General features: G+C 55.7%; 1 protein-coding gene across 1 annotated transcript; it reads right to left on the bottom strand.

Moving 5' to 3' along the window:
• Window positions 1-7,334: 7,334 nt before the first annotated feature.
• SLC3A2 (solute carrier family 3 member 2) lies at window positions 7,335-14,093 on the bottom strand. The gene is made up of 9 exons (XM_044259498.1): window positions 13,480-14,093; window positions 12,967-13,140; window positions 12,208-12,302; window positions 9,745-9,813; window positions 9,582-9,640; window positions 9,242-9,422; window positions 8,971-9,114; window positions 7,965-8,048; window positions 7,335-7,851 (listed from the first exon to the last, which is right to left on the bottom strand). The coding sequence occupies exons 1-9, from the start codon at window positions 13,910-13,912 to the stop codon at window positions 7,486-7,488; spliced, it is 1,605 nt and encodes a 534-aa protein (XP_044115433.1). The 5' UTR covers window positions 13,913-14,093; the 3' UTR covers window positions 7,335-7,485.
• Between the last annotated feature and the right edge of the window lie 204 nt (window positions 14,094-14,297).

The following is a 14,297-nucleotide window of genomic DNA, read 5'->3' as shown; positions in this document are numbered from 1 at the left end:
CTCTCTGAGCCCCTGCTCTCCTCCCCTTCACCCCGGCTGGGTGACCCACGTGCCTTAGCAGTGCCAATGTCATGATCTCCTCAGCCCGAGAGACCTCCCTACTATCCCAGAGTCCTCAACTGCTGCCTGGAGGGAGGCGCTGCTTCTCCCCTCCCCTGCCATTAAGCTTCCTCCCCTGAGAAGCCGGCACCAGGCAATTTCTCATCCATGCCACAGCTGTCCACGGCCCCTGGGCCCCGGGTTTCCACTGCAAAGGCACTACCCAGATGAACCCCAGCATCCAGCTTCCCTGATCCCACGTGTGGACAGCCAAGGATGGCTGGAGAAAAGGTCCTGCCACCTTCGGAGACCGACACCATCAGCCAGTGGGCCCCATGGTGCCATCCACGTCTCCTTGTACTCGTCCTCAGTCAGCTTCCTGGCCTTCTCCCCAAAGGGATCCTTAACGCGGGGACCTCTCGCGTCCCCTGCCCTCCACCCCCAGAAGGTGTGCCCTTGTCCCCTGGGTGTTCATTTGAACGAGACCAGACTCTCGAAGTCTGTTGTAGAGACCTCGCAGTCACAATCAGCGGGATTCCATTATCTCCTGCGTGTGGGACCCGAGGGAGGTGCCCCGTGCTCCCCTTCTGCCTTAACAAAGAAACTCATACGTATTTATACCTTCGAGAAAACAGAGAAGTGAATTTAAATATTATTGCCCGGGCAACCCATTATTAAGGAAGACAAGCGATCAGAATCACAAGCTTTGTAAAAGTTAAAAGTTACTTTCACAGGACAAAGCAAGCGCCTCTTACATGTGATTGTCTGACAAGATTCTCTTGTAAGCAGTAACATTTGCAAGGATGGTTTTCAGCTGCAGGAAAGAAGCTGCTTTCATTTCCGTGGCTTCAGAAAAAAAAAAGGGAACATTTTTTTCTCCTTAGGCTGAGCCAGGGTTATTTTCATCTCCACCAGTTAGATGGACCTGGAATTTTTTTTTTTAAGATTTTTATTTATTTAGGGGCGCCTGGGTGGCTCAGTGGGTTAAGCCTCTGCCTTCAGCTCGGATCATGATCTCAGGGTCCTGGGATCGAGCCCCACATCGGGCTCTCTGCTCAGCAGGAGCCTGCTTCCCCCTCTCTCTCTGCCTGCCTCTCTGCCTACTTGTGATCTCTGTGTCAGATAAATAAATAACATCTTTTTTTAAAAAAAGATTTTTATTTATTCATTTGTCAGAGAGAGAGAGCACAAGCAGGGGAAGCAGTAGGCAGAGGGAGAAGCAGGGTCCCTGCTGAGCAAGGAACCTGATGTGGGACTCGATCCCAAGACCCTAGGATCATGACCTGAGCCAAAAGCAGATGCTAAACCCACTGAGCTACGCAGGTGCCCCGGGACCTGGAATTTTTAAGGCCAAGTGCTGACATTCCATTAGCACCAAGAGGAACAAGGGCGGGTCCAAAAAGGATTGTCTACACTGCCAGGCAGCCCATCTACATGGCCTTCCCATTCTCCTACATCAGGGCTTGTCCACCTGGAGCTCGCCCGGGTCACCTGGGATCCAACGTGCAAATTCAGGTGCTGACTGCCGAGGTCTGGGGTGTCCCCGAGATTCCGCACATCTGACAGGGAGATGAGATGCTTGCTGTCAGTCTCCCTCCAGACACTGTGCATGGGACCATCCTGGATGTTTATTCATACGTGTCCCCCTCCTCAAACCTCCCACCCTGGGGAGGCCCCAGTCCTCACGCTCAGCCAAGGACCGCGTTCGTTTCCTATTTCACTGAGAAAATAAAAAGCAATCTGGGGGGGTGGAATTCCACAAACTCCCACCCCGTCGACCCAGCCACTCTGTTCTTGTCTGCGTGCCTCACATGTGACAGTGCAATATCGCAAGCCCTCCCCACCCCAACCTCACCCTAGATCCTGCCCCCTTTCCCACCCGCAAAGGCATCCACCCCTCCAGTGTCCTCCTTCTGGCATTTTCCCTTTTCACCTAAGCAAATGCGCGGTCGCTGCTCCCATCTTTTTTTTTTTTTTTTTAAAGATTTATTTATTTATTTGACAGATTGAGAGAGAGAGAGAGATCACAAGTAGGCAGAGAGGCAGGCAGAGAGAGAGGAAGGGAAGCAGGCTCCCTGCTGAGCAGAGAGCCCGATGTGGGACCCGATCCCAGGACCCTGAGATCATGACCTGAGCCGAAGGCAGCGGCTTAACCCACTGAGCCACCCAGGCGCCCCTGCTGCTCCCATCTTTAAGAAACCAAAGACTTCTGGCCCCTTCTTCTTCCTGCTACCCCCTCATTTCCCTCTCTTCCTTAATAACTCCCCTGTGTACAGGCATGGACTCCGAATTCTCTCCTCGGACCCTCTGGAGCCCCTTCCAGTTGGTTTTTGCCGCAGCCTCCACCAAATCTGCTCTCGTCAAGGTCACCAAAGGCCTCCATGCTGATAAACATAACAGCCTAGACATAGTGTTCCCACTGCGCCCCCCAGCAGCGTGGGACCCAATGTTTCCCCAATGCCTGGTCTTCAGGGCACCCCCTCCCATCCACCTCGCTGCCCCTGGCTCTCGGTGTCTGTTGCTGGCCTCTCACCTGCTCTGGCCCCTTGCTCCTCTTCTCTGCCCTCTCTACCCTTCCTTACCCTCCTGGTCTCCTCCTGCCATTCTGCAGCTCTCCATGCCAGTTGTACCCACGACTCCCAGGTTTGAATCTCTAGCCCAGGTACGCCCTGCTAACATCCTGACGTTTCCACCAGGTGTCTGTCCAATCTCAGAGTCAGCAAAGCCAAACTGCTCATTTCTCCTTTTAAGTCTGTTCCTCTGGCAGTCTTCCCCACCTCAGGAAAGTTACATCCTGTCTTCCGCCTGCTCTGGCCAAAACCTATAATCATCCTGACCCCTTCTATATCCAGGGCTCCCCCTAGGTTAACCATAGGTTAACCAGCACCCCAGTGTGAACTGGGAAAGGGTGCCCCTCTGGGCAGGCATGGGACCTGGGGTCTAAATTTCAGTGTCCCCCACGCCCCATCCCCACAGCCCACAGCTTTGTGCCCAACCGCACACACACTGGCAGTGTGTCCCCTGGTGGCAGCCTCCCAGGCTGTTCCAGTGAAAAGACAATTGTCTTTCCTGCTGCTTGGCACTTGCTTCCTGCCCATTTTCCAAGTCTGGTCCTCCCTCCTCCCAGCAGTTCCTGATGGCCTTTCAATAAATTCCTCTGCTGCTGAAGAAAACCAGGAACACCCACTAAGACTATCTAGAAACTTGTGCAAATCCCTCCTACCCTTAGAATTAGAAAACTCCATTTCCCCATCGTCCCCTGGAAACGGTCTGGAGGGGGCTGCCGGAAGACCACCAATGACGTCACCAAACTGAAGGCCACCTGCGACAGCTCTGCTCTAGTTGACACCAGCCTGGTCTCTTCGTCCTGCCTTCCCACCCGCACGCCCCCAGGGCTCTGTTCTCTTCCGGGGCCCCTCTTCCATGTCTGTCCTGTAAATGGTGCCAGGCTTCAGGGCTCCAACCTCTCCCTTCCGCCCTTTTCACTCCACATGCTCCCCAGGGCGCCCTTCACACTCATGGTATGAACCCCATCTCTACCCCTCTGCTGAGCGGCAGACCCTCCCCTGCCGGGAGCCTCCACCTGCAAGTCCAAGGGCACCTACACTCAAGCACATCTACGTGGAGCTGGTCCCCTTCCCGCCTACAGCTGCTTCTCTTCCTGCCTCCCCCACCCAGCTTGAGGACCCCGGCCTGCTTCCTAACCACCGGAGCCAGAAGCTCAGCATCACCGCACAACTCCCTTCTTCCTTCACGTCAAGTCCATCCTTCCTAGGCACTCAGGAAATCCGGGAGCTTCTTCTCTTGAAACATCTCTCCAAACCATCCCCTCCTCTCCAACCCCACAGCCTCTGCCTCCTTCACTTCTGCATCCTCCCCAGGCTGTTCCAGCAGCCTCTTTTTTTTTTTTTTTTAAGATTTTATTTATTTATTTGACAGAGAGAGATCACAAGTAGGCAGAGAGGCAGGCAGAGAGAGAGAGAGGAGGAAGCAGGCTCCCTGCCGAGCAGAGAGCCCGATGCGGGACTCGATCCCAGGACCCTGAGATCATGACCTGAGCCGAAGGCAGCGGCTTAACCCACTGAGCCACCCAGGCGCCCCCCAGCAGCCTCTTAGAGGGCTCCTGGCCACCTTCCTCTTCTTCCCCGACACCAGAGCCGTTGAGCTTCCTGCAACTCAAACCTGATCATATCGCTCCCCACCAGTGAGAGCCGCGTTCTTTCCTGTTCTTATCTCAGCTTCTTACAAAGATTCTGATGTCCTCCCCCAGATCCTGCTGAAACAGGACATTCAGGAGGAAAACTGGGACTTCTTTGCCCTCCTCTTTGCTCCTCAGATATAATTCAGCAAGTTTGCAAAACATTGATCTAGTGATTCCCAAAGTGCTGTGGGAATCATTTGAGAAAGTGGGTTAAAAATTAACTCCCACAGGGCGCCTGGGTGGCTCCGTGGGTTAAAGCCTCTGCCTTCGGCTCAGGTCATGATCTCAGGGTCCTGGGATCGAGCCCCGCATCAGGCTCTCTGCTCAGCAGGGAGCCTGCTTCCTCCTCTCTCTCTGCCTGCCTCTCTGCTTGCTTGTGATCTCTGCCTGTCAAATAAATAAATAAAATCTTTAAAAAAAAAAAAAGACCCATATGGGGATCTGTGCTCAGCAGGGAGTCTGCTTCTCCCTCTCCCCCTGCCTTTCCCCCTGCTTGTGCTCCAATAAATAAAAGTTTTTTTAAAAAAATTTTGGGCGCCTGGGTGGCTCAGTGGGTTAAGCCGCTGCCTTCGGCTCAGGTCATGATCTCAGGGTCCTGGGATCGAGCCCCGCATCGGGCTCTCTGCTCAGCAGGGAGCCTGCTTCTCTCTCTCTCTCTGCCTGCCTCTCCATCTACTTGTGATTTCTGTCAAATAAATAAATAAAATCTTTTAAAAAAATTTTTTAAGATACAGAGGGACAGAGCTCTGTTTAATGGGTACATTAGGTCGACATGATGGCGTTCTGGAGGTGGATGGTGGCGTTGGTCAGGCCAATGTGAATATACTTAATGCCACTGAACACACGCCTTCAAACAGTTCACATGGTGTCTTTTATGATCTTTGTAAAAACTAAACCTGTTCCTCTAGCAGTCTCCCCACTACTGGGCCAAAACCTTATAATCATCCTGACTTTTCTATATCCAGGGCCCCCCCAGGTTACTCAGTACTCCATTGTGAACTGGGAAAGGGCTTTCGAAAAAGTGAAAGTCTACAGGAAATTGCAAAGCACGAAAGCAGGATGAGGTTCCATGTTTAAGTGACACCATGATAGACCCCCCGGGCCAGAGGGGAGGCCAGGGCAGAGAGAGAGAGAAACAGGGAGGCTGGAGTCAGCCTCCTGGAAGCGGAGCCTCAGGGAGGAGAGGCCCAGACCAGACAAGGGCCAGAACCCGGAGGCGGTAGGAAGTTCGAGGCAGAAGGGATGAGGAAGGCAGAAAGAACCGAGGCCCAGCTGGCTGGCTGCCAAGGGCATCTTCATGGGAACTGCGACCTTGGCACCAGAGTGTATGCCGTTGCAGCCTTGGCCCAGGTGCAGGGTGGGGGAAACCAAAGTGAGCAAACGTGGACCAGGCCTTAACTGGAGCATCTAGTCTCTTGACCTGTCCCCTGTACTAGGACCCCCTTAGAGGTCCAGTTCCATCCTGTAGGAATCAACTGTTCTTTTCCCTAAGAAAGCTGGGAGGGCCCAACTTAACCCCCAGGGCTGTGAGGCCAACCTAAGGACCAAGACTGCCAGAGAAAGATCCTACAGAAAATCCCATGGATCTACCTGCAAAGTCTGTGCACATAGCTCGTCCACTACTGCTACCCCCATAAGGCTAGTAAACTGCAGCCCTAACCACCCCCGACCTAGCCTCCCAGCTAGCAGGACAGCCCGTGAGTCCTCAAAAATCAAAACCGGAGCTGCTCAGAGCCCTCCAACTCCCATCCCACTCCCTCAGACCGTGTGTGGAGCGCAGTTCAGCTTAGCCAACATCTAAGCCCCTGAAATGTCCTGACAGGAGTGTTTACCTGGAGCCCTCAGACATCTGTCAGTCTAACAGTGTGACTTACAAGAAGTGCTTTGGGACACACGACCTCCGGGAGGAAATAGAGACGCTAGAAACTCCAGGTTGGCCATGTGGGAACCAAGGAGAACCCTGGACCCCAAGGCTCAGGGAAGCTTCCCTGCTGGGCCACACTAGGCATCATAAACCAGGGTCCAGTGCTCCACTGGGAGAGGACAACCCCCTGGGAGCTTCACCCCTCGAGCCCCCCCCGACTCCCCCCTACACACCCCATCCTCTGGTGGCACATGCATCCTTCCGCTATTAAAACACCATCATCTTGGGGCTTTCCTGAGTTCTGTAAGTCATTCTAGCAAATTATCCACAGAGGATGGTTTGAGGCCTGTGACTTGCAGCTGGTGTTTGAAGTGAGGGCAGTTATGTGGGACTGTGTCCTCAGACTGTGCTATTGGCCAAATTCTTTGTGACTGCCTTACTGGGACCTTCGTGATCTGCCTCACCCCTGCCAATGAGACCCCATACCCTGATCCTTGAGTAAGGCATACCCTTGCCCGAGGGCCCCAGGGAGCCCCCTTCCCCAGGTATCTGGCAAAGGAACCCCGTCCTTCCATTTGAACATTCCCTCCCAGGAGAGGATGCCTCCAGCCCCTCCCCAAACTCCCTCCACTCCAGGCCCCGCCCTCCCTTCCCTGTTACTCTTTCCCCATCACTACATCCACGGCCCTCTAAACGGCATTCACCTTTCTCCTCCATCTCCTCACTAAACTAAAAGCCCCAAGGAGAGAGGGATTTTGTACTTTGTTCCCTCCTGGAACCCCAGGACCGAAAACAACTGTCATGTGCTAAGGACACAGGCGAGTCCTGTTGAACGAATGCCCTCTAGTATCCTTTAGAAGTACCTCTTGGTAAACAAGCCCCCCGGCTCTCCCTCTCCCTCCCTGAAAGGCCAAGTCTGCAAAAACAAGGAAACCTGACCACACTTGGCTGGAGACCATTGCTGGGGAGGAGAAGGGAAAAAATCAGTTAAGACCCAAGACCTCCAGGAGAGGCCCCCGGCCCGATGCTAGTCCTAGCCTGGACCCCATGTTGTTGTGAGCTTGAAAGGCCCCTCCCTCCCTGGGCTAGAGCAGATGCTCGGAACTCTCTGGCTCTGATCAGGATGGGCAGGTCTGGGGGGATGGGGGCAGAGGGAAAGGAAGGAGGGGCAGGGGGAGCAGGGAGGGGTGCCCCTGCCCCGACAGAGAAGTGGAGAGAGGACAAGACCTCACCAGATGGGAGTGGCTTTTATTTGAAGCCGGAACACACCTTAATCTGGGGTTCCCTCTGTAATCTGTAACAGTAAAAAAAAAAGAAGGAAAAGAAACCAGGATCTGAAGGGCCCAGGGAGGGGAGGGGAGGAGAGGGGAAGGGGGTCCTGTCAGGCCACGTAAGGGAAGCGGAGCAACAGCCCTTCATAGGGCTTCAGGTTCAGGTGCTCCAATTCCAGAGACACGCCCTCCTCACGGCCCACATCGGTGCTGAGCAGGAGGTCGACACTGGCCGGCAGGCTGGCGCTGGCCGGCACACCAGAGGCCCCCAGCACGGCAGTGTGGCCCACACCCCCGAAGTTGAGCACCACCAGGAAGCGCTCGTTCTGGTCCCAGTGGCGGATGTAGGCGAAGAGGTCGGGCTCGGGGGAGGAGAGCACGTGGAAGTCTCCGTGCAGCAGAGAGCGCTCCTTGCCCCGTTGGTCGCTCAGCCTCCGGAACAGGGAGAGGAGGGAACCGTGGTCTTCACTTTGGCTCTGCAAAGGACCGCGGAGAGCAGGAAAAGATGAAGGACGCCCCTCGGCGCAAGCTTCTAGAAGCCACCTGCCCACCCTCTGCTGAGCAGGCCTGGCCCACCCAAAACCCTTACCTGTACACTCATGTTGGTACTTCCGGATCCTGAGGTGTTGGGGAAGCTGGACTCATCCCAGAGCATGAATGGAGCCTTCGCAGGCTGAGAAGCAGAGAAAACAGGACTTGGAAAAGGGCTGGGCCCGCTCTCCCTTCTCCTCCCTCTCCTAGTCCCACAGCGTCCCCGAGTGTGGCCCGACCGTGGCCTGACTTCGACTGGACAAGCAAGGCAGGCTCGTGCCTCGGGTCGCTGCCCACACGGGGCCCTACCCTTGAGGGCTCTTCTCCCAGACGGCCATAGCCTGCTCCCTCACAGCCCTCCGGCCTCTGCTCTGCTGCCCCACCGGATCTTCTATGGCCCCTCGACAGAAAACGTCCCCCATCCCTGTCCTCTAGGCCCCCGGCCCTGCTCTCTCTTGCGCAGCACTGAGCAGTACTGGGCACCTTCATTCTGTTTTATTATCTAACTTCACCACCTGCAGCTCTCCTGTGCACTGCTGTATCCTCTGCGGGGGGCACAGAGCAGTGACCCCAGAAAACCGCAGAGTAACTAAACGGCAGCTCCACGCACATCAGCCGGGGTACCGACCTCCAGGCCTACGGCTAAAGGTAAGCCAGCACCTTTGTGCCCTTACCCCGACCTCAGCGAGGGCTGCCGTGCATTTCTCGGACTCCTCTGGGCCCTCCCCTGAACCAGGAGTTGCTGGAGGGCACAGAGTCCCCTGAATGCGAGAACGAATGAACGAATGAGCAGACAGGCGAGGGCTGGCTCCCATAGCGAATACCCAGCGGGGGTCAGCTCAGCCACCGCATCTTAAAATAGGCTCTCACTGAATCCTACAAGAAGCCCTATATCCCAGAAGAGATGATCAAGGCGACGGCAGGGAAATGACTTGCCGAGGCCGCACGGCGACCGATCAGGGAGCTAACCGGGGATCAGACGCCGTTCCTGACAAGGCTCCCCTCTGCCTGCTGCCACCCACACAACCTCCCCACGGTGTGCGGGGGGAGGCGGCAAGCCGTACCTGGCCAGGAAGGGCAGCTGCCTCCAGGCCAATCTCATCTCCGTAGTTGAAAACCGGGGTGCCGGGCAGGGTGAACAGCAGCAGCTGGTAGAGACGGCGGAGGTGAGCCGGCACCAGGGAAGCCAGGAACCCTGTCTGGGACAGCTGCGGGAATGGATGCACGGAGGTGAACCCCAAAGCCCGCCTCTGCCTCCATCTGCCAACACCCCTGCCTCTCGGAGCACCCCCACCCACCGGCCGGCGCCCCCTGCCCCCACACCATGGTACTCACACTCCAGCTGCACCAGTGATCCTCAGTGGCGTTCAGATACTGGGTGACCAGGAATTCCATGCGCTCCCCAGTGGAACCAGAGCTTGACAGGTATGAGCTCGTCAACAACAGGTCCTTGGTGGACCCAAGCAGGCTCAGGATCTGCCGAAGGTCAGAGGACTCGGTCCCGGCAATCAGCAGCCTGCACAGAGTGGGGGTGGGGAGCCAGGTTGGTAAAGAGCAAGAAAAGAATGAAGGTGGAGAAGGTTCTTTGGACTGGAAGTCCTCGTCCCTGGGGCCTAGCCCTCAACAGGAGCATCTCAGAATGCAGCAGAGCTGGCAGGAGAGGTCTGGCACTCACCTATCTTCACTGAAGCTCTTGGTCATGTTCTGCCACTCGGCCAAGAACAAAGGCGCATCCTGGAGGAGAAAAAGCCAAGTCAAGGACCAGGGAATGCTACCAAGCCCTCGAGAGTCCCTCTGCTCTCACCCAGGCTCTGCCTCTCACATGGAAAGGGACTCACCTCCAGACTCTCCACGTTCCGAACCTGGAACCCATCCACACCGGCCTGCAGCCAAAAACTCAGAGCATCCTACAGGGAAGGGGGCAAAAGAACAGGGAAAAGGTATTGATACTCTGACAAAGGCTTACAAAATTCACCCCATGTGGGGTGCCTGGGTGGCTCAGTGGGTTAAGCCTCTGCTGTGAGCTCAGGTCATGATCTCAGAGCCCTGGGATGGAGCCCCACATTGGGCTCTCTGATCAGCGGGGAGCCTGCTTACCCCTCTCCCTCTGCCTGCCTCTCTGCCTATTTGTGATCTCTATCAAATAAACAAAATCTTTAAAAAAAAAATTCCACCCACGTCAAACCCTGTCCAGGATGCACGTCCCCTTGACCTTGGGAGAGTCACTTGCCTTGACCAGCCTCACTTAACCACCTCTATCATAAAGGTTTAGCCTTCGTCCCTAACCCCCACCCCACCCACTTCTGAACTATCACTGATTCTTATCACTGCAGCATTTCACTTCTCTATTCCTTCCCAGGGCCAATCGCACAGGTTCACCTTTGGACACCTATAGGAAAAAGCCCAAGAGAAAAAGTACGTTGGTAAAACGTACTTCATTTAACCCTTAGAATGTGCAGAATGCGGGACGCCTGGGTGGCTCAGTTGGTTGAGCAGCTGCCTTCAGCTCGGGTCATGATCCCAGCGTCCTGGGATCCAGTCCCACATCGGGCTCCTTGCTCAGCAGGGAGCCTGCTTCTGCCTCTGCCTGCCATTCTGTCTGCCTGTGCTCGCTCTCTCTCCCTCTCTCTCTCTCTGATAAATAAATAAAATCTTTAAAAAAAAAAAAAAAGTGTGCGGAATGCTTATATGCTCAGGTCAGAAATGAGGCAACACTCCCAGAGCAGCAAGGAAGCATGGCCAAGACCACAGTCAGAGAGCAGCGGACACGGGACCCGAAATGCTAGCCAAGATCCCACAAGTGTCCTTACTCCTCTGCAAGCGTCCTGAGGCCTGGGAAGGGTAGAAGGAAGAGAGCAGGTCAGAGCAAGGCCAAGGATGAAAGAGTGTAATTCAAAGCACATCCCTGGGGCAGTCTAAAAGTGAAAGTCTCCACTGAAAAGTGGAGTCAGCTCTGCAGCACAGGCCCAGGCCTGAATTCCAGGCAACAGGTGAATGTAGAACATGGGGCCCCCAGCGCCAGAGCCCTGTGCTCTCTCCTCTCACCTCCATTTTCATTTTTTTTTCTGCCTCTATTTTCATCTGAAGCTACCACACCTCACGCCACACTATTTACCATCTAAAAACATTCTTGCATTAGTAACTTTTAAGAGTTTTTTTTTTTAAAGTAAACTCTATCACCGACGTGGGGCTCGAACTCACGACCCTGAGATCAAGAGTCACCCTGAGATCAAGAATCACTCCTGACGGGCGCCTGGGTCGCTCAGTGGGTTAAGCCACTGCCTTCGGCTCAGGTCATGATCTCGGGGTCCTGGGATCGAGTCCCACGTCGGGCTCTCTGCTCAGCAGGGAGCCTGCTTCCCTCTCTCACTCTCTCTCTGCCTGCCTCTCTGCCTACTTGAGATCTCTGTCAAATAAATAAATAAAATCTTTAAAAAAAAAAAAAGAATCACTCCTGACTGAGCCAGTCAGGTGCACCCGCGCCCTCCCCTCCATCAGTAACTCTTAAAGCGTCTTCCAGCAATTAGCAAGGGCTGAACTGGTTGATCAAGGGTCCTATGGAAATGCTGGGAGTAAAGAATTCTAACTCAGAGTCACAGGGGCCACCAAAGGGTCAGGGTCTGGTCCATTTTTACTCCACCCCTGCTGACCTGGTCAGTGTCCTAGAACCCAGGCACCAGGAGCTCAGACGACAAAGTCCCACTCCCAGCCTGCTGGGCAGTGTTTGCACCTATACCTTCACTCAGGGAAGGCAGATCACAGAAATGAGACTACCTAGGACCTCCAACCCTAAACACAGCAAGCCTCTCTGAACCTTAGCTTCTCCATTTACAGACAAGAGATGATAGGGTCCCTGCGTGGTCACAGAGAAATTCAGAACACATACAGAACATGTGGCACAGACCCAGACACGTACAAGCTTAGTCTGGGCTCTGCTCCAGAACACATCAAACAAGAGCTGGGAAACCAGACAGAACAGGAGTCCCACAGAGAAAGGGCTTCCTCTCCCAAAAGGAAGAAAAATCAAACCCAGATTGACATCTGAGAAATTCCTTTCCTGGCACTGTTACCATCAGAGTCAAGGAAACAAGAAAAATCACTGGCCAGAAAAGGAACAAGCAAAAGTGGGGGGGGGTGCACTGTTGGCCACCCATCCTGCCTGCGGGAGGAGTGCGCCAGTTTGGCTCCAAGGACCCAGGGCCCCCTCGGCTGGAGCCAGGTTCCGTTTACAGGGCTTGCCAGGAGGCTCAACACAGCCCCAACATCCAGCTTGCCCCTGCGGGCAGCATCAACACGCTCACCTTCATCTTGGCGGCCACAGAGTTAATCTCTGTGGGGAGGAACCACGGGTTCTGGCCCCGGTAGTTGGGAGTGAGGTCCAGAATGACCCGGATGCCTGGAACAATGGAGAAAACCGGAGTGATGAGAAAGACTCTGGGGCGAGGGAAAAGTTAGAAATCAACAAACACAAGCCGGCAGATTATTCGGTATGTATCATGTGGCACACATGCTTAGATCTGAACCCAGCCTTAAGAGATCTTCTAGGGCAGCAGGCACACACTGTAGCGGAGAAGGCTGAGTTATGGGGCCCTGGGCTCCCCACCCCCAAAGTGTACCCTTTGATTTCTTGTGGCTATTTTTCTCAAAAGGATCTGCTCCTCTGAAAGTTTAAAAGCCACTGAATTAGGGGCGCCTGACTGGCTCAGTTAGTAAAGCATGTGAGTCTTGATCTCAGGGTCATGAGCTCAAGTCCCACACTGGGCAACGGAGCCTACTTAAAAATAAAATAAAAATAAACCAGTGAATCAGGAAAAGCCTACATTTTGCAAACAAGGGCACTGAAGCCAAGAAGTAAAAGGTCTGGACACAAAGCAATTACGTCTCCGAACCACGTGACAAATTAATTTTAGGCTAAAGCCTAAGAAACTTCCCCGGTACCTGCCTTAGGAAAACTCAGACCCAGTTAGCAGTGAAGCCAACAAAAATCCTATCCTGTCCTTCCTATGGCCAGAGGGCCAAGCCCTTCTCAGAGGCTTCCCAGGCAACTCCAGGACACCCACTCTTTTTCTTGGCCGACTGCAAGAGACTGTCAAAATCTTCCTTGGAGCCAAAAGTGGGGTCAATCTGTTCCAAGTTGGTCCCCGCGAGGTCATCCTTCTGGTTCTTGTGAATTGGGCCCAGCACAAAGCCCTTCACCTTCAGGGAGCTCAGGTAATCGAGACGTTCCTTCAGGCCTGAAACCGGGAAGCAGGGTTGAGGTGAAGCCCCTCCGGGAGGCCCCTGATCCGCCCTATTCTGCCCTCTCCCGGGAACTCAGTGCGGGGTCGGGGGTGAGCTTCGATCACAAGACCCAGGGCTGCTGATGTAAGATGCCCGGCACATTACTTGAGAAACGTCAGCGCCCGGCTTCCGGAGCCGGAGGGGAAGGGAAGACGCTGAGTCAGGTACCCCCACCCCGCGCCAAGAGGGAGTGAGGGCGGCTTTCCTCCAAGAGAGGGAGGAAGGTGCGGGACGACTCCGGGGCGGGGAGGGGATCAGGACTCCGGGTTTAACCGGCCGCGCACGGAGCTCACCGGCGAGGTCGCCCCCCTCGGGGCCCTGGAAGGCCTGAAGGTCGCCGATGCGGTAGAGGGCGCCCTTGTGCCACCAGCTCTGCGCCGGCAGCTGGCGGCAGCGCGGGGCCTGCACGATGATGACCACGGCGCCCGCGAGCATGCCGAGCCAGCCGAGCCAGAAGAGCACCAGCAGCGCCCAGCGCGTGCGCACCCAGCCGGGGCTGCCCGCCACCTTCAGCAGCTCCTCTTTGGACAGGCCGGTGAACTTGGCCGCGGCCGCCGCCTCCGCCTCGTCGTCGGCCACCTTGATCTTCACCAGACCGTTCTTCTCCGCGCCGCCCGCCACGACCGGGGCCATGGCCGCCCCGGACGGCGCGTTGATCGGCTGCTTCTCGGGCTCCAGCTCGTTCAGCTCCACCTCCTTCAGGTCCACCTCTGTGTCCTGGCTCATGGTGCCCGCGGAACCAGCGACACGATGCAGCCTGCGGTCAAGTGGTGGCTGGACTCCTGTCCCTACCTTCCCGGCCTCACCACGGCTTCGGCACCGGCTCCGGGTACCAGCGAGGCCCGCGCAAGCTTCGGCTACTGCGTCCGCGTCTGCCCGGGGACCGGCGCAGCCTCCGGGAAGAGGCCGGGGAGCCCCGCCCCCGCCCGCCCCTTAAAGAGGAACGGCCCCGATCGCTCTTTCTGGGCCCCTACGGTTCCTTCCAGACCGGCGCCCAGAGCGGAGACCGAGCCGTCTTTCGGTGGGCGGAGTCTGATTTGTCCCGCCCCGCGAAGGGGACCTGGAGGGACAGTCCAGAGCCGCGGGGGGCCCGGCCCCTCTCCTCCCACTC

Source organism: Neovison vison, chromosome 7 (genome assembly GCF_020171115.1).
Source record: "Neovison vison isolate M4711 chromosome 7, ASM_NN_V1, whole genome shotgun sequence".
Taxonomy (NCBI): Eukaryota; Metazoa; Chordata; class Mammalia; order Carnivora; family Mustelidae; genus Neogale; species Neogale vison.
This window is presented reverse-complemented; position numbering and strand designations above follow the sequence as displayed.